The 26,375-nt window shown below is 37.6% G+C and overlaps 1 protein-coding gene across 34 annotated transcripts in view; it reads left to right on the top strand.

Annotated features, from left to right (window-relative positions):
• The window catches only part of EHBP1 (EH domain binding protein 1), a 369,744-nt gene extending 344,959 nt beyond the window's left edge, over positions 1-24,785 (top strand). For all 34 annotated transcript variants that reach the window (XM_055108336.2, XM_055108346.2, XM_055108338.2 and 31 more), the window contains 4 exons: positions 15,857-15,956; positions 17,065-17,138; positions 23,363-23,477; positions 23,707-24,785. In XM_055108336.2, coding sequence (XP_054964311.1) covers positions 15,857-15,956; positions 17,065-17,138; positions 23,363-23,477; positions 23,707-23,797 — 380 coding nt within the window. In that variant the 3' untranslated portion in view covers positions 23,798-24,785. The remainder of the gene's footprint in view (positions 1-15,856; positions 15,957-17,064; positions 17,139-23,362; positions 23,478-23,706) is intronic.
• The last annotated feature ends 1,590 nt before the right edge of the window (positions 24,786-26,375 follow it).

The raw sequence follows: 26,375 nt of genomic DNA, 5'->3' as shown, positions 1-26,375 counted from the left end.
AGAATGACATCAGAGATGGATAAGTATGTATGCGTTGGCCCCTCAGTCCCGAACCAAAATCAAGGTAGTTTATAGAAGGGTGCAAGCTCTGTTCCGACACCTTTCTCCCAGTTTCCCCAAATGTAAACTTTTTTTTTTTTAAACGGAGTCTCACACTGTCGCCCAAGCTAGAGTGTAGTGGCTCGATCTCTGCTCACTACAACCTCCGCCTCCCAGGTTCAAGCAATTATCCTGCCTCAGCCTTCTGAGTAGCTGGGATTACAGGCACCTGCCACCACGCACAGCTAATTTTTTGTATTTTTAGTAGAGACGGGGTTTCACTATGTTGGCCAGGCTGCTCTCAAACTCCTGACCTCGTTATCCGCCCACCTCGGCCTCCCAAAGTGCTGGTATTACAGGAGTGAGCCACCGTGCCTGGCATTCGAAACATTTTTACTTAAAAATACGGATGCTAATGTATAGAAACAACTGGATGCATTACTGACCCTTGTTAGGTCCTTCATCTTGGAGACAGAGCTGTCCAACTGAATAGTCGTGAACCTTACTTTCATTGTTATGCAGGCTTACAAAGTTGTGTTTTCACATCATTGGCCATTCTATTGTGGAGACATTGCCAGTTCCTCCTCTCCTCCTTCCTCCTTCCTCTTTCCTCCTTCCTCCTCCTCCTCCTCTTTCTTCTTTTTCCTTTTGACAGAATCTCACTCTGTCGCACAGGCTGGAGTGCAATGGCGCGATCTCAGCTCACTGCAACCTCCGCCTCCTAGGTTCAAGTGATTCTCTTGCCTCAGCCTCCCGAGTAGCTGGGACTACAGACATGCACCACCATGCTCAGGTTATTTTTGTATTTTTAGTAGAGATGGGGTTTCACCATGTTGGCCAGGCTGATCTCGAACTCCTGACCTCAGGTGGTCCGCCTGCCTCCGCCTCCCAAAGTGCTGGGATCACAGACATGAGCCACCGCACCTGGCCAACATTGCCAGTTCTTCTAGTGGATGGTAGATTATTAAGTCTTTCTTTTAGTTACTCATTATGTTTTTAACACTTTTCATAGGCCTGTAGGTGGTTTGCATAAGAAAACTGAACTTATATAGTCATTGTATCTGTTCCCTATCCGCACTTGTCACTTCTGAGCTGAAATGTGAAAAGTATTCATGCACTCAAAGGAGCTATCTCATCAGAAAAAGTTTACAGTGTAAGTTAAAGAAAACCTGTTGAGTTGATACCTATTTTTTTAAAAAACATTAGAGGCCGGGCACAGTGGCTCACGCCTGTAATCCTAGCATTTTGGGAGGCTGAGGCAGGCAGATCACCTGAGGTCAGGAATTCGAGACCAGCCTGGCCAATATGTCAGAACCCTATGTCTACTAAATATTCAATAATTAGCTGGGCGTGGTGGTGTGCACCTGTAATCCTAGCCACAGAAGAGGCTGAGGCAAGAGAATCGCTGGAACCCTGAGCAGTGAAGGTTGCAGTGAGCCGAGATGACACCACTGCACTCCAGCCTGGACAACATAGCAAGACTCTGTATCAAATAATAATAGTAATAAATCAGATATTTTTAGATGCTTAATATTACTAATTAATGTTTGTAATGTTTGCTTAATAGTTTGGTTTTCTTTAACGGTTTTTTGTTTTGTTTTAATGGAATTTGGAGGAATTTTTTAGAGAAACAAAGATTAATCAAAATAGTGTGATTATTTTTACAGCTGTGTAGCTTTACAGGCTCAGATTTGATACAAATATATATACATAAATGGTTATTTTCCTAAGGAAAGACAGTGGACTTTACCTGTAAAAATGAAAGTATGTAAGTTAGTTTTATCCTCTGTGTTTAAACTACTGACATTGATACATGAATTCACAGTATACAGAGTTGCAAACATCTGGCTTGTCAGTGTCCCTTGTACTTACTGACTGGTTGTAGACTGCTCTTCTACTCTTTACCCACCCCAAAGCCAACCAATCCCATGCCCCCAGTGCCAGTTCACTCTGAATTAATAGCACCACTTGGTGGCCAAAACTAGGAATTGTGTCAAGCACTAACATTTCTTCCCTACTAGCATGTTGTCCTCCACATTAGACACTTCTGAACTGGAACCTGACAGATCTCTTCATGGCTATATCTGTTGTGCTTTTGAAGGATCTAGCTCCATAAGGAAAGTTAAAGATATAAGTCAAGGAAGACATTTAGATTGATATAATTGTTTATTTTAAAAATGAGTTTATTACAAATTTTAGTGCTTTAAAAAATTAGAGATAGTTTTATATTTCAGGTATAAAAATTTTCTAGAGAATTGAATTATTAAAAGTCATAAATATTTTATTTTCTTATGAGAATAAAATTAGAGGGAGCCAATGCAAGGTCTGGTGGTTCATACCTGTAATCCAAGCACTTTGGGAGGCCAAAGTGGGAGGATCAGCCAGGCGCGGTGGCTCACGCCTGTAATCCCAACACTTTGGGAGGCCAAGGTGGGCGGATCATGAGGTCAGGAGTTCGAGACCAGCCTGGCCAACATGGTGAAACCCCATCTCTACTAAAAACACAAAAATTAGCCAGGCGTGGTGGCAGGTGCCTGTAATCCCAGCTACTTGGGAGGCTGAGGCACGAGAATCACTTGAACTCAGGAGGTGGAGATTGCAGTGAGCCAAGACTGCACAATCTCACTGCCGCCTGGATGACAAGAGCGAGACTCTGTCTCAAAAAGAACAAAAAACAAAACAAAAAAGATGGGAAGATCACTTGCGCCTAGATGTTCAAGACCAGCTGGGCAACACAGCAATACCCTGTCTCTACAAATAACTTAAAATGAGCTCAGCATGGTGGCATGTGCTTGTGGTCCCAGCTACTCAGGAGCCTGAGGCAGGAGGATTGCCTGAACCCAGGAGGTCAAGGCTATAGTGAGCTGTGATGATGCCACTGTATTCCTGCCTTGGCAACACAGCAAGACCCTGTCTCAAAAAAAAAAAAAAAAAAATTAGATGGAGTCAAAATTTAACACTTTTAAGACCATTTGTTTTTACTCAGATGCTTATTTTGAATCAAAGTTATACTGAACATTGCTATTCAAAAGTAGAATACTGGTTGGGCATGGTGGTTCACACCTGTAATCCCAATGCTTTGGAAGGCTGAGGTAGGAGGATTGCTTGAGCCCAGCCTGGGCAACAGAGTGAAACCCCATGTCTACAAAAAATTTAAAAATTAGCCAGGCATGGTGGTGTGCACCTGTAGTCTCAGCTACTTAGGAGGCTGAGGCAGGAGGATTGCTTGACCCCAGGAGTTCAAGGTTACAGTGAGCTATGATTGCTCTCCCGAATTCTAGCCTGGGCAACAGAGCGAGATCCACTCTGGGAAAAAAAAAAAAGTAGAATGCCATTCTAGAAAAAAGTACTAAACATTCATAAAGCCAACAAAGTTTGGTTTCAGATAATGGAATTTCATTAAAAGATTAGTTTTCATCATTTATAGATGATAAAAATGTTTTCTTTAAAATCATCCTACAAAATTATTAGTGTAGATTAGGTAGATATTTTGCTAAGCTCTGAAATATGTAATTTGATTTGATGGCGACAAGTATGGGAAATGAAAATGAAGTACTGTGTCAACAGGTGTATTGTGAGGACTAAACAGATTTTAGACAGGGTTTTGATCTGTCACCCAGGCTGGATTGCTTTGATGCAGTCATAGCTCGCTGCAGACTCCATCTGTTGGGCTCGGGCAATCCTCCCGCCTCAGGCTCTGAGTGGCTGGTACTGCAGGTGCACACCACCACACCCAGCTAACTAACTTTTTTGATTTTTAGTAGAGACAAAGCCTTGCTATGTTCAGGCTGGTCTTGAACTCCTGAGCTTAAATGATCCTGTCACTTCGGCCACCCAAAGTGCTAGGATTATAGGCGTGAGGCTCTGGCCCTTTTTAAATGGGCTGTAGCTTTGGAGAGAAGGGAAAGGACATTACAACACAAGGACATAAAGCTAACTGCTTGAGATTGACGCATAAGATTTATGCCAGAATCTGAGGTGAACTATTGGGGTACCGTGATATTCTTCACTCTATGGGGCATTTTAAAATTTATATCATGATAAAAGGGGCAACTGAACATATCCTGGGGATTAAGTTGAGAAGAAATATGAAAATAACTTAATCCTTGGGAATTTTAGAGATTCTGGGAGTCACACATTAGATTTTCTCTAGACTTCTAACTGAACAAAATGGCAATTAGCACAAGGATTTTGGAATACACTTAACAGAACATGTGTAACCTTGGAAAGGGGAATGTCTAATGGAGGGTTTGCAATTGAGTAGCTGCTTTAAGAAAAGAAAAATGGGTAATGGGTAGTTGATGGGTTTGGGTGCATTGAGGGGATTTAAAAAGGCCGAATGATGTTAGGATGCATTTTGGTTGATTGGTGCAGTAAAATGAATACATAAAGACATTAGAAATATACTCAATGAAACTAACAACTTCAGACTTGCACTGAGTTGCCCAACATATTTACTTCTGTGGATAGTCCTTTCTAATGCTTGCATAGGCAGTCAGAAAAACTCTTGACACTCTGCTGGGAGGAATCACCATGCCTTGCTCTATCAGTAATTCTAGGAATCAAGAGAGGATACCGAAGTTTGAGTAATGAATATGGCTCTCTACCTTGTGTGTGTGTGTGTGTGTGTGTTTGTGTCTGTGTGTATAGAGAGAGAGTGAGAGAAAGAAAGAAACAATAATAGCAATATCATATTACTTACATAGCATTTATTTACCATGAGCCTGGCACTATTCTAAGTGCTTTACATATTTGAATTCATTTAATCTTCACAGAACTCTATGAAGTAGTACCATTGTTTCCTTTTTACAGATGAGGAAACTGAGTCTTAGGGAGAATAAATAACTTACACAAGTTCATATAGCTCTTAAAGAGCATAGCTGGACTTGAATGTATCCTGATAATCCAGTGCTAGGCAGAGTATTCTTGCTTGGCCATTTTCATTGAATGGCCATTTCCATTGCCTCAATTGGAATCACAGGTAACTTGTGGTTACCCAAGAAGTGAACAGGTCTCGTCTAGGCATCCCATTTCTGTAAGATATCATATACCAACCTATAATTCAAGGATCTTATGGACATGTTTGCATAGGAAGAAAGGTTGACTCCTCCTATGAAGAATGGTATGCTGCTCTGACATCATTGCTAAGTCCCAATGGCATACACATGGGAAGACTAAATGAAATCCCCTCTGTTATGGATGAACTAAGTGAACAGCATGAGGGTTTTCTTGTTTCTCAGAGTTTTGAAGGTTTTTTGTGTTCATTTGTTTATCAGAGCCACTCTGAAGGCTTTGTCAAAGTTGGCCTGAATTCTAAATAAAGAGTCTGTTCTGGTAAGACTGATTACCTGTGAGTCCTTAAGTGTCAAATGGGTGGCTAAGAGTGGTGGCTCACAAGACAAACTGGCTGCATTTGAGGCCTGGTTCCACCACTGACTAGCTATATGACTTGAGGTAAATTATATAACCTCATTAAACAGTTGATGCTATTATTATCATCATCATCAACATCACTACCATTATTATTCCCAGCCTATAAGAAAGTTATTGGTTGTCAGTGATCTGATGAAGGAAATACATGACAGTCTCTTTGAGACATTGTTGTTCTCAACTTCAGGAAATGGCAATACAGACCCAAGTTCGTCATGAGTGTACTCTAGTGAAGATAACGTGTACCCAAGTGAAGAGAATGGTTCTCCAGAGAACCACTGAGGGGCACTGGATGTGGTATTATAGTGTTGAAATTCACACTAATCACCTGGCCTGGTCTGGAAGAACAGCATTTATTGCATTTGATTTCAAGATGTTGTGTAATTGTTGAAATCCTGCTCAAGTTAGAAAGCTGCTGGAGAAGGATCTACACTGTCCTGCTTTGCTTAGGCTTCTGTGGTTTGAGAATAAATGTGGGTGCGGGCTGCAAGTGGGGAAGCATAATTCCCATCAGCTCTCCCCTATAGATATTTAGGAAGGTGCATATGAGGACATTATGTTAAGTGAAATAGGGCTGGCACAGAAAGACAAATATCATATGACCTTACTTATATTTATAATCAAAAAACATTGAACTCATAGAGAACACGGTGGTTACCAGGGGCTAAGATGGTAGGGGAGGTAGGGGTAAGGTCAGGGAAGATGTTGGTGAAAGGATACAAAATTTTAGTTCGATAGGAGGAATACGTTCACCAAATCTATTGTGCAACGTGGTGAGTATATGTTTTTGTTTGTTTGTTTGTTTGTTTTTCAGTGACAGGATCTCGCTATGTTGTCCATGCTTGCCTTGAACTCTTGGGCTCAAGCGATCCTCCTGTCTTGGCCTCTGAAAGTGCTGGGATTACAGGCGTGAGCCACCACACCTGGCCTTTAACAGTGTATTTTACTTCAAAATTGCTAAGAGAGTTGATTTTAAGTGTTCTTACCACAAAAAAAGATAAGTATATGATGTAATCCGTATGTTAATTACCATAGTTTAGACATTCCACAATGTTTACCTATTTCAAAACATGGACATGATAAATATATACGCTTTTTGTCAATTAAATAAGTAAATGAGAAGGTACATAGGAAGGATATATCACAGTGTTACCTGGTTATCTGAACCCAAGCATGATCAAAGCAGGTATAGAGTGGAAAAGAAACTTACTGTGCGGGCAGCTAATTGAGGGTTGAACTCATCCCTTATTGGAAACTGGAGGCTCTGGAGACACCCTGGGTATGATATTTTAAGGACTTTTAAAGATTTTTTTTTTTTAAGGGTTTTGGTCTTGCTATGTTCCACAGGCTGGCCTGGAACTTCTAGGCTCGAGTGATCCTCCCCTCAGCCTCCTGAGTGCCTGATACTACAGGCATGCTCCACCACCCCGAGCCAATTTGTAGAGACTTTAAGCAACACTGGAGCAGGTTACCTACAAGAGTAGTTGTCCGACTGCATGATACATCTTTGGAGAAACCCTTTCTTAGGAAAGAACCTATCTGGAACACATTTAAAACCTATCTGTCTGAATTTGTATTTCTATATTTTAAAAATTATATATATTTAATTTTCCATACTTTCAGTAGAATCTAATCACAGTCCCACTTGGCATTTAGTAAATAAGCTATTTCATCTACACTGACAATTTCATAAGCTGATTTTAAAGGTGCTGTGCTTTTAACACCAAAATATCTTCCTATAAAAATGATGAAAACTTACTTTCCCACTGAAGCTTTTTGCTTTATAAGTATTTGATATTCTGTTGTTGTCATTCTTTTCTTCAAATGATATCAATTTGTACTTCATATTGTAATTCTCATTTTTTAAACTTTATGTTCATAACCAGCAAACTTGTAGATGTGTTCTGTTAGTCCATAATTTTCAATCTTAAAATGTACCTTTTTTATTTTTTGATATTAAGCAGTATTCCATTATCTACTTTTTTTTTAAGTCTCTAAAACCCACTGTCAATAACTAGACTATCATTATTTGGAGCACAGCCACATTGTTATGTTACCATAGCTATGGCTATCTTTTGTAGGCCACAGTGACACTGCTGACCCTGTAGGGCATCTGCTTTGTTTTTCCAGCTGCAGAGATGGGTTTGTACTGATTCACCCACATTTTTCACCTATCCTGCATATGACTAATGGAACACTAACTATAGACTTTGTTATGGGAGCCAAGATTAAAAATACAATTTGTGTCCATGAAATTGTTTACAGATTTACCCTTCATCTAGCTATCCCTGGTTATGTCTGTCTCCATACTAGACTATGCGGCCTTTGAGGGCAGGGACCACATCTTGGTTATCTTGTATCTCCAGTTCCTGCCTCAGGGCTATATACACCATCATCACCCCCTTCATTATTATCATCATAGCTTGTAGTCTTGGGTTCTGCACTAAGTACTTTATGTGGATTTTCTCAATTCTTACAACAATCGTGAAGTAAGTAATACCATTATCCATATAGAGATGAAGAAACTGAGGTTTAGAGAGTTTCAATAATTAGTCTGAGATCAAGGGGCTCAATTATTTTAAAAGCTAAACTGAACAAAAGCTATATTTTTTGTTTTTGAGATGAAGTCTTGCTCTGTCGCCCAGGCTAGAGTGCAGTGGCGCAGTCTCAGCTCACAACCTTCACCTCCCAGATTCAAGCGATTCTTCTGCCTCAGCCTCCCGAGTAGCTGGGATTACAGGCACACGCCACCATGCCTGGCCAATTTTTTTGTATTTTTAGTAGAGATGGGGTTTCACCATGTTGGTCAGGCTGGTCTCAAACTCCTGATCTCAGGTGATCTGCCCACCTCAGCCTCCCAAAGTGCTGGGATTACAGGCATGAGCCGCCATGCCTGGCCAACGGAAGCCATATTGGGTGTGGATGCAATGTTCATCTTATTTGCATTATATTCAGAATGACTGATCTAACCAACCATGAAACTATAGATACTATATAATTATATATCATGCTTGACACTACCAGAATTTATAGTTATATCTACAGGAGTTTCTCAGAATTAATGTAAGTAAACATTCATAATATGCTCCTTAATTTATAAGAGGTCTTTATTCTAAAGTTCATTTATGAGTCAGTTGCTCTATCACGTGTATCCAAATAACCTAAATAAAGATGAACCCCATTCTCCCAATGAGAATATCCCCCCTGAAATTTTGGCCTACATGAATGTATAAATGCTTATGAATATCTGTTTTAATATTTAGCTATATATATATATATATATACACACACACACACACATATCTAAAAATCACATCTTAAAATACATTAACCTAGAAATATTGCTTTTCTCCACTTCCATTTTTTTTCTTTTTTTTTTGAGACGGAGTCTCGCTCTATCGCCCAGGCTGGAGTGCAGTGGCGCAATCTCGGCCCACTGCAAGCTCCACCTCCCAGGTTCATGCCATTCTCCTGCCTCAGCCTCCCAAGTAGCTGGGACTACAGGCGCCCACCACCACACCCAGCTAATTTTTTTTTTTTGTATTTTTAGTAGAGACGGGGTTTCACTGTGTTAGCCAGGGTGGTCTTGATTTTGTGATCTAATGATCTGCCCGCCTCGGCATCCCAAAGTGCTGGGATTACAGGCATGAACCAGCATGCCCAGCTTTTTTTTTTGAGATGGAGTTTCGCTCTGTCGTCCAGGCTGGAGTGCAGTGGTGTGGTCTCGGCTCACTGCAACCTCCGCCTCTTAGGTTCAAGTGATTCTCCTGCCTTGGCCTCCTGAGTAGCTGGGATCACAGGCATGCGCCACCACGCCCAGCTAATTTTTTGTATTTTTAGTAGAGACAGGGTTTCACCATGTTGGCCAGCCTAGTCTTGAACTCCTGACCTCAGGTGATCCGCCCACCTCAGCCTCCCAAAGTGCTGAGATTACAGGCGTGAGCCACTGCGCCCAGCTTCCACTCCCACTTTTAAAGAAATTATTTTACTCAACTATTCATGTTCATCTTTGATATTAATATATCTGTCACTTCTAGAGCCACTTGAGTCATTCCCATGACATGACTGTGAGAAGGCTGTAGGACAGGGAGTGGGTAGAATGGAGTCAGCCAGATGCAGCCCAAACAAAAAGGCCTTCAGGAGAGTGGAGAGCTGGCAGGGGGAGGCATCCATCTGTAAGGGAAGCTTACAATTCAAGTTTTCCCCTTACTAGAGCTCGCTTAATTGATTCTCCAAGAATACTACTGTCTATCCAGTAGAATTATGCCTGTAAAAGTGACTGACTGTATTTTATCCTATTTTACAAAATACATTAAATGTACCTTAAAAAATAAATACAGCTTTGGAGTTCTGAGTGTTTTAACTTTAGTCAAATGCTCATCTGTAGATGGTCAAGATAGTCATGCGTTACCTGAAATGTGAGTCATTTACCTTTAAAGGCTCTTAGCAATAAAAAAGTTATGGATGCATCATCATCCATATGTAATTAAAAAAAAATACTAAACTATTGGCTGGGCACAGTGTCTCACACCTGTAATCCCAACACTTTGGAAGGCCGAGGTGGGCAAATCATTTGAAGCCAGCAGTGTGAGACCAGCCTGGCCACCATGGCGAAACCCCACGTCTACTGAAAATACAAAAATCAGCCAGGTGTGGTGGCTCACACCTGTGATCCCAGCAACACGAGAGGCTGAGGCCAGAGAATCATTTGAACCCTGGAGGTGGAGGTTGCAGTGAGCTGAGATCGTGTCACTGCACTTCAGCCTGGGTGACAGAGCAAGACCCTGTCTCAAAACAAAAAACAAAAACAAAAAAAACCTAAGCTATAAGTAAATATAAATAATTTTATCAGTTATATTTTTTTCCGTAATGACTACTTTGATGCTTTTTTATTTCTGCCTTAACTTTGTGTTTAGTGTGTTACCTTTTGAGAAATCCAGTGCTGACCTTCAGTATAAAAAAGGTCAGTTCAAGCATTAGGAGATATACCTAATGTAAATGACAAGTTAACGGGTGCAGCACACCAACATGGCAGATGTATACATATGTAACAAACCTGTACATTGTGCACATGTACCCTACAACTTAAAGTATAATATAAAAAATAAATAAATAAAATGATTTAAAAAAAAAAAAAAAGGTCAGTTCAGGCTGGGCGCGGTGCCTCACGCCTGTAATCCCAGCGTTTTGGGAGGCGCAGGCGGGTGGATCATGACGTCAGGAAATCAAGACCATCCTGGCTAACACAGTGAAACCCCGTCTCTACTGAAAATACAAAAAATTAGCTGGGCGTGGTGGCGGGCGCCTGTAGTCCCAGCTACTTGGAGGCTGAGGCAGGAGAATTGTTTGAACCCTGGAGGCGGAGGTTGCAGTGAGCCAAGATCGCGCCACTGCACTACAGCCTGGGCGACAGAGCGAGACTCTGTCTCAAAAAAAAAAAAAAAAAAAAAAAAGTCAGTTCAGACCCCATTAAGGAGTAAGGAGTTGGTACAAGAAGACTGCTGTAAACTTCCAACCTTTAGAAATAGCTTCTTCCTTTGTGTAAGTTTATTGAGGAAGAACTTTGGTGAAGTTGTCTGTGCCTCCTCCTGTAGAAAGTCCATGCATAGGGGTCTGTTAGAAGTCATGTGTAGAAAGTTGCTACCTCACATCTCTCCCCACATTCTGTCTTAGCAGACAGGTAAATAAAAGATATGTGTGAGAGAATATGGCAGTTTTTCTTTTGCTTCAACCAAAGGAGACAGGATTTTTCCCAAAGTTTGTACTTTTAATATTATAAATATATCAGGCTGAGCAAATGGTTTTAAGACAATTAAAACTGCTGAAAACATCAAGATTATGAGATTCTTCTATGCTGATGCTGTTTGAGGATATTGTTGGATCAGAAACATTTGTAGTAAAATTTATTTTCATAATATAGCTCTATTTCCTAAGTTTAAATATTTTCTAAAACTGAGGCACTGGAGTCCTGCAATAATGTTGGCTTTGGAGTTAATGTCTACATGACCCTACGTAACTGCACCAAATTCATCTCTTTCGTCCATTAAATACCAGTTACTTGGATACCTTCATGTATCATATGTCTTTTTGTCATATGTCTTTCAAAGGTCATATTCTTATAATCACCATCAGGACAATTTGTAATGGCAGGTTTTTTTGTTTTTGTGTTTGGTTTAGCTTTGCTATGTTCTGTCCTTTAAGGGCTATATGTGATTACTACTCAGCCATCACCACTATGGGGCTATGGCAAGATTTCAGCATTCTTTAATGATTTCATGGTAGAAAATCTTGAATTTGTGTACTTGTGTAACAGCAGCCTACATTTATATGTATTTACTCTTTCCCATTGAATTCGTCTTCTATTCAGCTAAAATTGTTTTATTCCTTATTTTGCATTTATATAAGAATTCATTGTCTAAAATATATCTTTATAGATAGATAATTTTATGGTGAAAGATTAATTAGGAAAAGCTAATGAGAAGACAGTTTTTAAAACATTCATAATTTCTGGTTTTTGACATCACTTTTATTCATTTTAAAACATGTTGAAAATACTACTTCTGAAAAAATAAATAAAAATTACATACAGATTCTTGGATAAATGAATGAATTGCTAAATAAAAATAATAACTTTGAAGATTTCTTGGAAGATATGTAATGTAAAGTAGTTGATATTGTCAGTTAACACTGACTATTGCATGTACTGCTCTGCATCATATGCTTCTATCAAGTGGTTTTTGTTAACTATGTGATAGGAAGAATAATTTGAAGTTATATTTACAAATAGTTACTTTTCCTGCTATTATCATTATCCTTGATTATTTAATAATTTTTACAAATCATACTCCAGCTGCAATAATGGATTAAAAGAAAAAACTGACTTTAAGGATTGTGATATCGAAATAAATGTTACATTGTCTTGGAGGCAAAATAAAAAACAAGTTTTTAAGGAAACAAAGTAGGAAAAAATATTACCAGAGATTATATTAAGTAGTCCAATACTTTAAAATGTTAAGGTTAAAACTAGTTAAGTAGTTTTTATGTTTTTATTGGTAATTTATTTATAATAAACGTGAGGTACTATGTTTTAAAATATAGTGTAACAACTCAGCCATGCTTTCACATTTTAGTAATTGTATACTGTAGTATATTATTTTGTCATTTTTAATTTCAAAATGGCTTTCAATAGTGTATGTCTTGAATTTTTTAAATGGTGAAACTGAAAAAAATTTAAAAAGGATTATTGTTGGTCTAGGTGACAAAAATGTGGTTGTAATTACAAATTAAAGATAATTTTGAAAAAGAGGTAGTTAACCAGGTTAGGTTAAATAAGATTAAACGATTTATGGCCATTTTATAAAATAATGACAGTCTTCATTTTAAGCTACAATGTAAAGTGCTTTATTCTGAGATTAGGTATTGTGGCAGAAGCTAAAACTGCCTTTTTTTCTAGCAGTGCCAGAATACAACCTCTTTTTCTTTTTGCACTAACAAGACTGCTTTACCACCACAGCCCACTCTAAGTAATTAAATCAATCCTTTGTACTTACCGTATTCTCCTCTAGTGACGGTACTAGATCTGATTATATGCTTCATGCATATTCAAAGTACCACACTGACAGCTCTTTAATGAGCTCTTACTTAATCAGTATGAACAATGTTCATCTTGTTCTTTTTTTCCTCATGCATTAGAGCTACGAACAGTTGGGAAAAATGAAACATCCAGCATTCATTTGAAAAATATATTGTACTTTGAAAAGTGTCTAAGCTGAGGAAGTTGCATTCTGCCCTTTAAAAGTCTGATGGACAAATTGGATTACTAGTATTGGATTAAATAACAAATGGTTAGAGGAGAAATGAGAAAAGCTCACTGTGATCACAGGCTTTAATATTTTTTGTTACTTATAAAGCTAAAGGGGTCTTTAACCAGTTATTAAAGTCAGGATTAATTTGTAATGGTTCAACTTACTGGCTTTTAAAAGCTTTTTAAATTTAAAAAATTTGAGAGCCCTGAAAACAATAGTGTAATGATGTATTAGAAGAAATTTTAATTTTTTTAGTATGAGGTTACGTATAGATGTCCATCATTGTATACTATCGCAGATAAGGATTTGGTGATACAGAATTGATTTATCTTCAAATATGTTTTTCCAGTTAAATGCTCTGTGAAGCAATGAGTAATGTGTCCTTAAATATTTCTTATTTTTAGGCTTATTTCCTTGTAAAACATGAGATTCTTTTGTTATTAGTCATTTCCTAACAATTAGAGGAAGGAGATCTCTTATTCTTCACTAGAATTCATAGGCATAAGTTAAACTGAAAATAACACAGTACCACATCAATATTGTTATTCTGAAGGAAGCAGCCTTCCATTGAAGAAAATGATGCTAATTTAAGAGTAGGCTGATTGCTTCTAGTATTGCCTGAAAACCTCAAATTATAGGTTAAGTTAAACGCAAAAGAAAGTTTTAATAAGTCTATATTTTTAGAAATCACATAGGTTATGAACACAAGAATTAAGTCTTTAATCGGAAAGTAAAATATCATAAAATCTACACCTATTAATATTGCACACATGTGGCATTTCACTGATCAAAAAGGCCTTCACCAGGGTACAATTGGCCTTTTTCCAAATTGCAAGCTTTTTCTCAGCTTTTTCTTTTTACTCTTTCTTCTTTTGTTGCTACCCAGGGATTTGTGCCTATCGCAGCCTATATCACATGACCAGTGTCAAGACATCACATGGTCCAAAGTGAATACAAAACCAGCTACCCTAAAAGAGAGATTAAAAATACTGTAAAACAATAAAGACTTTTGTTCAGACTCTAAAAGAATCTGTCCTAAGTCGGCTTCGTACCATTAGTTTTAACAGCATTGAATGAAGGCATATATTCTCAACTATTCTCCCTACTGGTAAACAACAGCTATCTATTTTATAGGGATGCTCTGAAATACATGTTTAATCCCTTACACACAGATTAGCTTTTTATATTCTATTTGTATTCTAAAAATTATTTAAATTTGTATTAATGTAGAAATATTTAAATAAATTATGGTATGCTCATAATTTATGCAAGCACTATAAAGAATGAGATAGATATTTGGACAATATGACAAAACAAATCATAGATGAATATGTAATATGAGCTTTTATGTGAAAGAAACGTATGTGTCTATAGATACAGTATATACACATGTGTGATAGACATAGCTATCAATGTGGTCTCAAGGAGATATGTTAAACTATAATCATACTTACCTGTGGAGAAGGGAAGTGTGGGGTTGGTGGAAGAGGGCTATCCTTGACATTTTACTTGAAAAGAAAATCAAACTTAGGGAATAACAATCTGAGGGGAATTATTTAATTTTTAATAGATATTTAAATTAACCTTATGAATGCCATACAGAAGTTAGACTGAAATATTAAATAATAGCTTAGCAAAACAATAAACCAGTCATGGGAAAAATTCAATAAATAAACATTGAAGAATTAGAAATTCGAGTAGGTATAATTTGAAGGGAGAGAAAGGAAGCTAGGAAAATTAATATTTTTCTTCAGTATAATTGTGGCCTACTTCTACATGAACAAATGCCAAACATATACTATATTATAATCCTTAATATGGATTATATTGGCCTTTGTGAGGAAGTGGCAGGGTGGTATTAGATGATGGGATGGATATTAGCAATGGAGAATTTTAAGTATCTCCTGTGTACAATCAGTTATAATCTAAAATGTTCAGTTGTCACTCTGCTCACATGTTTTCTGAACATCATGATGTTCATTAAATTTTTTTTTTCATAGATAGCTGTGGGTATTTTTTTGTAGCCTGGTCATTTACAGTGTATTTAGTAATTTATAAGTAGTCTACCCTATTAGGGATGATGAGTTCCAAAATGTCATATATATCTCTAGTTTACTTTTGGGGAGGAAAATAAGAAAATAGCAAGTTGTTAAAAATGGAAGCTTTCACACAATCTCTGGACTTCCCTGATCTTCCTGCTAGTCTTGTGAGTCTCATAATGATTTTTTAATTTTTTTTAATCATGACCATATGTCTCTCAGCACTGTGAGTTCCTTATTGAAACATAATAGCAAGTCAGCCTCTAGGGAGAATTTAAAAGGTAGGACATTTTGTTTACTGTACTTAGTGTTAATATGATCTATAGGTATGTTCACGGAGAGTAAAATATGCATGCCGAATAATACCACCTTAACATTGACTTTTCTTTTTTCAGGACTTAGACTTTAACCTTCTTATAAGCAGTTTAATATATAGTATTAGAATAAGTAAAATGTTTTCTATGTTTAAAAAATTATGTGCTAAACTACTATTTGGCCTGTTTTAACATCGTATAGTAAAAGGTAACTCTTCCCGAATTATAGGAAGGAACACAGAAGAAGAAGAAGCTATGATGCAGGAATGGTTTATGTTAGTTAATAAGAAAAATGCCTTAATAAGAAGAATGAATCAGCTCTCTCTTCTGTAAGTACTCATCATTATGCTTGTTTTGCCTACAACATTGATAAATCTTAGGCCTCTTGTTATTGCCTTCTTTGGGATTTAATATTTATTCGGTATTTTCCCTTTCCTTAGCGATTACATGTTTTATAAAAAAATAAAAAATAGTATATGACAGTTTTCATCTTATAAGAATTTTTAAATGGAACAGTAGACACTGAAAAAGTGTTTATTATACAGAAAGCCAAGGAATATAAACAATTATTGTATTTAAGAAGTAAATCACTTATACAAGGAAAGGAAGTTTGGTTTATATTGAGAGAGGGGAAGATAAATAAAATTAAAGTTTATTTAACAACAAATTCTAAGTTAAATAAAATAACTCTTAATAAGGACAAAAGTACATTTATAGTCTCAGGTGATGTTACTCTAAATTTTGGGATAAAAGATAAGTTACTAAAACAAAAGTGACCTTTTTGTGATTATAAGAATTACAGTAAAATGGAGTCTAGACAAAATGTAAGCATTCTTAGTTTTTAGCATTTTAGTTCACCGGAGGACTTAAGCACGTTCCTTTCTGCTCACTAGCAGTATTCTTCTAGTATGCCACCTAGCGTGAGAATGAGCAGGCTTACGTGGTTTATTTTAGTGAAAAAGTCTAATTTTATAATTTCTGCCATGCCTGAACTTGATAAAAGAGTTATGAAGAAGCACAAAACTTTACAAATCCTGAATTGTGGTCTCTGTATTAAATTTGCACTGCTGGTACTTTCATGTTTCTTGTATTCTTTTCATATGGAGTTTTGGAAGAAAGAGATTATAAATTATGAAAAATATTTTAGAAAATAGCCTTATACTTGGCATTTACTACAAGAAGCAATGAAGAAAGTGAGTAATTATCCTCAGATTAAAATATACCTATGTAACATTCAGAATTGAAGGAGGAAAATAATAGCACTAGTAAATATTCGACTGAGGAAGGTTTTAGGTTTGTGTATCATTCATTTGGAGTGGCTTAAACTGAAAGAGAAAAGTCAGTTATGAGTCCTAAAATCAATGTAACCTAAAGGTTCTTTTAAGTGTTTAATGATTTAGTAATTAGCATATTGATGAACTTTTGCACCTTGCCCAGGGAAAAAGAACATGATTTAGAACGACGGTATGAGCTGCTGAACCGGGAATTGAGGGCAATGCTAGCCATTGAAGGTAAGAAATGCTATGGTGGGGTGAGGTATGTGACGTGTCAGTTGTCAAAGAGATTTAAAGAATATAATACACTTCTGGTCTTACTAGATCTGGTGTACTAGGGACCTTCCGGAATTGCAAATAAATGCCGTGGAGGCAGAAAGCAGTATCCATATGAACTTAAGGACCCTAATTCAGATAGATAATCATTATGTTTGCTATTAATAATAGCACAAAATTGTCTTAACTTTTGATTCAGTAAGCTTATATGTCCATAAAATGGAAAATATAAGGAGTTGATTGATTTAATTACATTTTACTTAAGTGTGATTTAAAGTTGTTTCCACTCGGGAGGTTTGGAAAAGATTTTTCATTTTGATTTTTTACATCCAGACTCTAAATTTTACTTTAATATTTAATTGATGTCAACATTGAAATATATTCCTGTTCAGTCTACTACAGTTCTTAAGATTCCAACTTGTATTAAGTGAATATCTGGGCAAAGATTGGCATAAGAGATAAATGAAACAGTTTCATGCTTTTCATAAAGCTTTTAAATGAATTATATAGTAATCCTATGCATGGTTCATATATCAGTAAACATCAGCTAGCTTATCTGGCATTTACTATATATGATTTTTTTTTAATTCTTAGGTGTTTTATAATGCTGTTCTCCTTATATCTCAGTTGAAAATGTCTTATAGTTCAAAGATGTCTGCTTAAAAGCTAATCCTTTGGGCTCTGTAAAATGGACCTTTTGTCTAATCAATGCAAACTGATTTTCCTATTCTATATTGACCTCTTAACCCATTGACTGTCCATGGTAATTTTGTTCTTCACCTGATAAGGTACCTGATCCATAATAAGTCAATTCTAATTAGTTCAGAAACTGGAAATTTAAGTACATAAGGGAAAGCCAAGTGAAGCCTTATATTCTTAAAATATTTTAATAAATATTGTCACCAAAGTGCATGCTATTTGTCTAAATACTATCATATATGCTTGTAGACATTTCATTTTTAGTTACTTTTATATTCATAAACTCATTTGATAAATATCACTGGCAACATTTGTATATCCTCATTTAGAAATCTGATTTACCTTATTTTGAAAGGCTTCAGTTAGCCAATTTCCTTCAAGTGGCTACCCAGATGTATCAAATTATAGCATTGATAATGACTATAAAATTTGTCAAAATTATTTAAGAAGTTCTGTGAAACTTGCCATTGAAATAAAGTGCACAACTATACTAAATGGTATTTTTCCTCTTGATATAGTTTTTGTAGTCATGGTATAGTCTTTAAAAGAGCAAAATAGTCAGTTGAAAAGTAGACACAGCAAATACTATTTATATTATATATATGTATGTGTAATATATAATGTTTATATATAGTATATATAATACATATAACTCATCATACAGTTTATTATTTATAGATTCATTGTACACTACACTCAACACAGAATATTCTTTACATTTTTATCTACGCTTTCACGTATAAAAAGATAAACTATCCCCAAAATACAGCTTGATACAATACAGTTGACTTTAAGATAGATATTGGTTCTAACCCCAAACCAATGTTATAACCAAATAACTGTCTTAAAAGCAGGGCCATGACACATTAAATAATTCAATTTCATCAGCAGTCCTATCCCTATATACCAGATTTACAGTGTTAAATAATTGAATATTTTATCTGCCTGACCTGCTTGCACATACAGAAAAGCAGTAGAAAGTCATATATTTGAAGAAAAGGGGAAAAATATTTTTCTTTTTAAAGCAGTTTTACTACAGTTGTTAGTGTTTTGCATTATCATTCTCTTTTGTGTTTTAAATACATTGTCTGTATATATATGACTGTGCCTTAAATCTCTCGGCCAGTTTCCATTGCTGGTTGAGGGAAAAAGGAGACTTGAGAAAAGGAGCAGCCTGTTGATTACAAATAAAGATACTGTCTTAAGAAAGAGGCCTGCCCCACTAGCCTGGGCAGTACATGGGCTGGGATGTCCCAGAGAGGTGGTGATCACTGTGAAGATCAGCTCTGTGAAGACAGTGTCCTCTGAGCCAACCCTTAGAGTGGACACACATTCAGATGAATAGCCTTTTTAAGTGTTAACACACCACAGAAAAAAACACATGAATAAGCAACAGTAGTTAGTTTTGTTTTGCTTTCTTTTATTTTAAAGTTCATTTCTCTTTTCCCATCCCTCCTACTTAGTAGCCATAAGATGGTTTTAGTAATAAATAAACTAAAATCTTTTCAAATAAATCTGCTGCTGAAACCATTCACCAGGAGAACAGCATAGAATATTGATAACCATAGCACACTGAAAGAAATGTTAACAGCTTGGTTTGAGAGCAAAAAAAAAAAATATTCAATATATCCATTCTTCTGAGAATCCATAATCACTTTGGCCTGTTTTTTACCCTTTTTCTCCTGAGGTGTTTTTCATAGCAGGAGTTTCACTCTACTGAACTAAGTTGTAGGATCCCTCAAGCTAACAAACATCTTTTAGATACTTTTCCTATAGTTTTTTTTTGTTCCAGATTATTTAATGCCCCCTCAAGAAAGATAAATTCATTTCTGCACACATTGGGGTGGGCTTTTAGAAAGTGGTATGTTCATTTTCTGCACAAGAAATGGATCTTCTCTAGGATTTTGTACATCTTGATTTATTCCTGGCTTAGAGTTTGAAGTGGGTGCTCTTCTAAAGGGATTTATGCATAGGTTCACTATTTTTGTAGTTATGGTTTATATGATAAGCTTTTTATATTTAAAATCAATATGTAATCCTGTGGAGGAGCTTATCCCCTAAAACCCCATTTGTAAATCTATTTTAGCTTTGTTACACAGTACAGCCACAGTCTTCCATAGATTGATTAGGTACAGCGGTAGAATCCTATCAAATGGCCTGTTCTGATGATGATGCAAACTCTTTCAGGATTGCTAGTTGACTGGAACTAAAGATAAGACTTGACTGCAATCCCCCAATGTGCTCTTTACAAAACTAGTGTTAATTTTCATCAAAGTGCCAGGCTTATTTATAGTGGCAAGGTTGAAGGTTTACTACAAGAACTTTAGGTCCTTTCTATTAAAGTGTTTATAGGTATTTCTCTTGCCTTTTTTCAAGGTAATTATCAACTTCAGCAAATAAACTGAATCAGGGAGTGAATAATTGGCCCTATATATAAAAAAGAGTTTTTTAAACTAACAAAACAGCTCAGTGCAGATGGACATAAACAGAATCTCTTTATTTCAACACTTTGGCTCAAATGCAGCATCAAAACTTAATCCTATTTGTTACAAGAGGATATGGCTTTTGTAGCAAAAGTACACTGGAATCTTTAAATTAATCAGAACCCACATTGTAGTTTGTCCAAGCCAAAGTCAGTGCAGTTAGGCTTGAACATGCGAATGTGAATCTTGATCAATTTTAAATGTAATATTACATTTTTTAAAAAAGATAAAAATAGTTTACTTAATTTCTCAAATTAGCATTCAAATATATATGTATATGTATACATATGTATGAGTTTGTGTACATATATATTATATAATTTATTCCCATTTTGAGAAAACAAACATGAAGTAAAAGTATAGTTTGCTAATGTAAAATCTATTCACTGCACATTGCTATTTCCTGTACAGTTGACTAATATTTTGTAGACAGATATTAATGTAGCACTGTAATGACAGATTTAATATTTTAAAAACCTATAAATTTATGCTGGGATATTTTAAATTCTAATGTCATTTAAATTTGACTCTGAAATGATGAAAATTACCTAAATATTCTTAATTTTTAAATGATTTCATTACAGTTATAGAAAATGTCATTACTGAGCTAGGGAAAGGTTAAGATATTTTAAATTACTCAATACTTCAAAGGTTAAAATTTTCTTTAATGTCCTCTTTTATCCATTTTGTTAAAGTCCTAATTTTTTCAATATTAATGAAATCTTGGTATTTTTAATTACTAATTAAAGCCTTAAAAGCAACTGGTCAAGTTCAGAGAAGGAATAATTAAGAAAATTATATGTGTTGTTAAAATTTATGTTTTCTTGGTTTAATTTTTTTAAATATAATTTTCAATTTAATTCTATTTTTGAAAATGTATTCAATTGTAAAGCTGTTAGCAAAATGGTTTCGAAGTAAATAATTATAAATCAAAGCTTATAATCAGAATGATTTCTTGAGGTTGGAAGTGAAAAAAATTAACATTCATTAAACTAGTAATCTTAATATAAAATTTAGTCTCAAATCTATTACACATTTAGGTTTTTTTCTGAAATAATATTTCTAGAATTATAGTTACCTGAAATTAGACTAGATGACCTTTAAGATCTTTTCAACCTGGAGAGCCTATTAATTTACCTGCTGAATAAGACTGATTTAAGAACAAGAACCAGATTAAAAAATTTTCCAGCATTCCTCTCCTCAGTTGCATTTAAATCCAAAGAATAAAATTGTGATATATATGGCTGCTCTTCAATTTTGCTGTTTATTATTTTTTAAATTATTATATTCAAAGAAACCCTTTCCAAATAGTTTCTGTATTCATCTCCATGCTATAGAATATTTCATTTTTAAAATAAAAATGTAATAGTGATCAGTTATTTAATGTATTTGTGTGGTTTTATATCGAATGTGGATAATTAACATATAGCATGTTTCATATAAATATGTATGTATGTGTTAGAGCTTATAATGAAAGAAATAGTGATAAATTGAATAAAACAGTCTAGCTTTTTGCTGCTTTTCTAACCTTTATTGCATGATGATGCATCTAATTTTTAATTTGTAAATACAAGATAGAATTCCCTCTAGCACCATTTGCTTTCATAAAGCTGCTGAGCAGTTTGCTGTCTTGAATAAATTTTGCTTTGGAGGGGGTCGGGGGGGATTTGAACCAGCACATTCTTGTGTGGTTTGTGAAGATTCACATGGTAACCAGCGGTGTGCATTGTTAGGTTTATCTGAATAAGCACCAGCCATGTGAGTTTTAACATGATTGCCCAGGGCAATGGAGAGAGAAGAGAGAAACCCAAAAGGATTGCACTTCTCTCTGTTTTTTGGAAAGTGCATTTGCTGGGGGAGGGGGCTGCAGGAGTCAGTGGCCATGGTTCTTTTTTTTTTTTTTTTTTTTTTTAAGCTGGTGTCCTGTTTCCCTCTAGGTCCTCATTTGTTCTGCTATCTGCCTCATCATCTACTTCTTCTTTTCATTGTTTACCTTCCTAATGAGGGAGGCGGGGTAGACTGGGGGTTGATTGACAGCTACAAGCCCTTACAGTCTGGCCAGAGAGCAGTTGGCTTTGGTTTCAAAAGTGTTTTAAATGTTCGATTTGGTCCTGTTTCTATTAAATGAAACTGCTGCTCATCTTAAGGAAATCATCAGACCAGCAAAGATTAGGAAATATATTATTGGGGTCTAAAACCTTCAAAAAAAAAAAAAAAAGCCCCCCATCCATGGAAAGAGCACTGCCCATCGGGTTTTCCAACCTTTAACATAGGGTTTCAGAAAGAAATATGTAATTTTTCCTTTGCAAAAGTGCTTTGATTTGAAACCACCCAGCAAACGTCTCCAAAAGAAAACTGGCTGTGATGCGATCGAGAGCTGCAGTGTAATATTGCAGAGCAAATTTATTTTTTACTTCAAAGAAAAATGCTAATTAGCCGATTCACTACTTTTAAAGTTATTGTGAAGCATATGGCGCCCAGTGTGAGATACATCCAACTGCTAAAATAGAGCGAAGAGGAAATTAGCGAAGAATGGGCTGTTTGGGGTGAGAGTGGGGGTGGGGGAGGAGGATAGGTTCTCAGGCAGATTCTCTAGCCTTTTCAGAATGATTTTATCGCCCATCACTGTTTCCCGCCTCCTCATTTACCCACTTCCCCCACTACCAACCCCTGGGCCAACCTCTTCTGGGCCTCTAGCTCCCCTCCCCCACTTTGGCTGGATTCAGGTGCGCACCTCAGGCTAGCCACCAGTTCACACCTGGTTCTAAGCAGGTTCCAACCCTGCTGCAGCCATCTCCATTCACAGGACCTGTTTAGGAAGTAGACTTTTAGCGAGGAAGCCTTCACCACAACAGCCAAACTCCCCAGAAAACACTAGCTAGTGGCTCTATAATGTGGTTTGCTGAGAAATATAAGGAAACTGGAAAAGGCGGGAAGGGGAGGGCGGGGGGCCGGGTGTTCGGAGGCCCTGCCGGTGGGTAACTAGCCTCCCGTCTTCTGCAGACTGGCAGAAGACCGAGGCCCAGAAGCGACGCGAACAGCTTCTGCTAGATGAGCTGGTGGCCCTGGTGAACAAGCGCGATGCGCTCGTCAGGGACCTGGACGCGCAGGAGAAGCAGTGAGTGGGCAGTGGGGTCGGGTCGAGGCTGGGCCACCTGCCGAGGGGCCGAGAAGTGTGCGGAAAGTTCAATCCAGAGGTCGCGGGAGGGCCGGGGCAGCCTCCCACTGGCCTGGTGCTCCCCATTCCCGCTGGGGATCCAAATACTGGGCGACGGGGGAGTGCTGCTCTGCCCTCCACGAAGAAAAATAATTTTGTTTCCTGTTTGTCCTGTTTGTCTGACATCCAGGGCCGAAGAAGAAGATGAGCATTTGGAGCGAACTCTGGAGCAAAACAAAGGCAAGATGGCCAAGAAAGAGGAGAAATGTGTTCTTCAGTAGCCATCAAATCAGAAAGAATCTCTCCCAACATTTTAGAGTCTTGCTTCCCAAACCAGAAAAAGTCAGACTCATTGTTGATTTAAAACTTTTAACATTTTGTTTGGCTGGATTGTACTACTTTACCTCTACTTTACCACCACCACCCTTTTCCTCCCTCCTTTCCAAATAATATACAGAACTCCAAAATAGCTTCATTTAAGGATTTTTTTGTGAGTTAACAATTTCCTTGAAATCCTGTGAAATAGATTTGCACAGACACCTTGTGAGTGATTGGTATTGGAGGTGTTCAAGAAACTGTTCGAAAAAGAACAAAAACACTTCCCTCGTTATTTTCTCTCATTTTTTGATCAGAGGAAAATTTGAAACATTATTATTGTTGTTGTTGGTAATAGCATAATGACAGTGGGAGGGGGTACAAGGGGATAAGAAAAATGTCATGATTTTTTTCCAGCCCTGCCATATGTAACACTTACTCTGTTACCTAAATTTTATAGTTAGATCATATCCAATCTACTTATTAAACTGTGTTCTATTTACCAGCGGAGTTTTTCTGCAGTGGTTGCGTTTCACTGTAAGGATAATGGAGTTCCTCTCCTCTGCTTTCCTCAGAGGATGGTCCTTTAACATAGCCAGAAACAAGCCCTGTGGTTTGAAGGTGAGCTGTGAGGATGGGACTAATTGATATGCACCAGTTTACAAAGACAGTCTTATCATCCGAGAATACACCATCTTTTTCTCTGGATAATTATTTCTTACATCATGCTTGATTCCTACATTTTGTTGGGTCTCAACATTGGCTCACGAATGCTGTTAATATTTATTCTGTATTGATAAAAAGTCTGTCTTGCCACTACAAGTAAATCCCCCATTTAATATTTTCTTCTTTAGCATAGCACTGTCATTTTTTGTGAAAATGGTTATGTTTATTTATTACAATACTGAGTCATATATAAATTTTCAATAAAAGCAGAAACTTTCTTACCTTAAACACGGCTGCTACTTTCTTGCAATGAAAACTTGACATTGGCTTGAATGGAAGTTTGTCTATCCGTAAGACTTTTCATGTGGAAAATGGTCCTCTGGAACTTAGGGCAGGATACTGGGCTGCATTTGAAGCTGAATAAGTTTACACCATCCCAGAGGGGGCCCTACTGACACACGAATGCGAATTGAAAAGTAATTAGTCATATTCTTAAGCAGTATAAACTATCATGTCTTTTGTAAAGGGTCATCTCTGCTAAAGATTTGAGGAAATTTGTGATTCCACACCAATGAAAAACCAATATTTATATCTTGAATTTTCCACGTCATTACTTTGAATTGTTAGAGTTTTGAAGTCGTATTAGGGAGAGTCGTGTCTTCTGATAACCGGCAAGTCTGTAGGTACTGAAGTGAAAGGAAGAGGGTTATTGTTGGGGGGCGGGGGGAATGTGTGCAGGTATGTGTGTATGAAATGAAGGAAACAGAACTTTTAACAAGAAGTTCTAGGCTACAGAAAAAAAAAAAAAAGCGATTCTATGCTAGTTTCCTTCATTCCCCCACAGGGGTGTCCAAACAAAGAAAGCTTGTTCAACAAGTCCAGAAACTTAGAGAAAAAAGTCCACTAGCATTTATACTTCAGCGTAGATCGTATGTATGTACACACAAACAAATTTCGTTCCAAGTATGCAGCCACCTCCAGTTGCCAGTCTTTCAAAATGATAAAAACTTGCTACGGTAGAATTCCTTCATGATGAGCATTTCTTTTAAGTTATTGAAAAGTTATTTTAAGTAAATGAAGTCGGTATTTGCCCTCTTTATTCGAGCACGAGAGCAGAGAGAGAGCTGCTGCTCTCTGGGGAACGCTCTCAGAATCCCGTTCTAACCCCGGGAAAACTCAGCAGACAGAAATCGCCCGCCCCAAGCAGCCTGGGGCCTGGGCGGCCAACAGCACCCACCCAGTTTACGCTTGATTCGAGGAACCTTCACTCCCGAGGGGCCTCGCCGAAAAGCAGCTCCTTCGCTCCCGAAGCCGCTCCCAATCGGCCAACTGACAACCCTTCCCTCGCCCCAGATTTGCTAGGATGGTCTGGGACCGCCGGGCGGCCCCTCTACCTGCCCCTTCAGCTTTAGTCCCGAGCCTCTCGGGGTTTCAATTTGGGCTGCTCGGTGGCGCCCGAACGCCCCTCAGCGGCGGTGGAGCGTGGACTCCGGCGCCTGGCGGGGTAAGGCCCGCGGCAAGGGCGCTGCATCCGGACATCGCTGCGTGGTGCCCAGACGCTGGCTCCCGAGAACGGGCACGAGCCCAGCACGCCGGAGGACCCGGAACTCGAAAGCCCGCGCTGCGGGAAAAGAGACTATCGGTCCGAGGGTCGCAGAGGAGCAGGGGCGTTGGCAGCGGGCTTGCTTGGGCACAGTCTGCGGGCCGGAGCAGAACTTCCGCCCCTGGTCAGATCCCTCGGCCTCAGATCCAAAGCCCTCCCCTTGTCCCAAGTGTCCTCCAGAGCCTGGCCCGGCCTGGAGGTCACCTGGATGCTGGATCCTTGTCTCCCTCGCCCCTTCCCGGCTCGAGGGCCTTGAGCTGGACGGCTTCACCTCC

This window comes from Pan paniscus, chromosome 12 (assembly GCF_029289425.2).
Source record: "Pan paniscus chromosome 12, NHGRI_mPanPan1-v2.0_pri, whole genome shotgun sequence".
NCBI classification, from domain to species: Eukaryota; Metazoa; Chordata; class Mammalia; order Primates; family Hominidae; genus Pan; species Pan paniscus.
The sequence above is the reverse complement of the archived record's forward strand: the minus strand, read 5'-3'. Positions and strand labels throughout refer to the sequence as shown.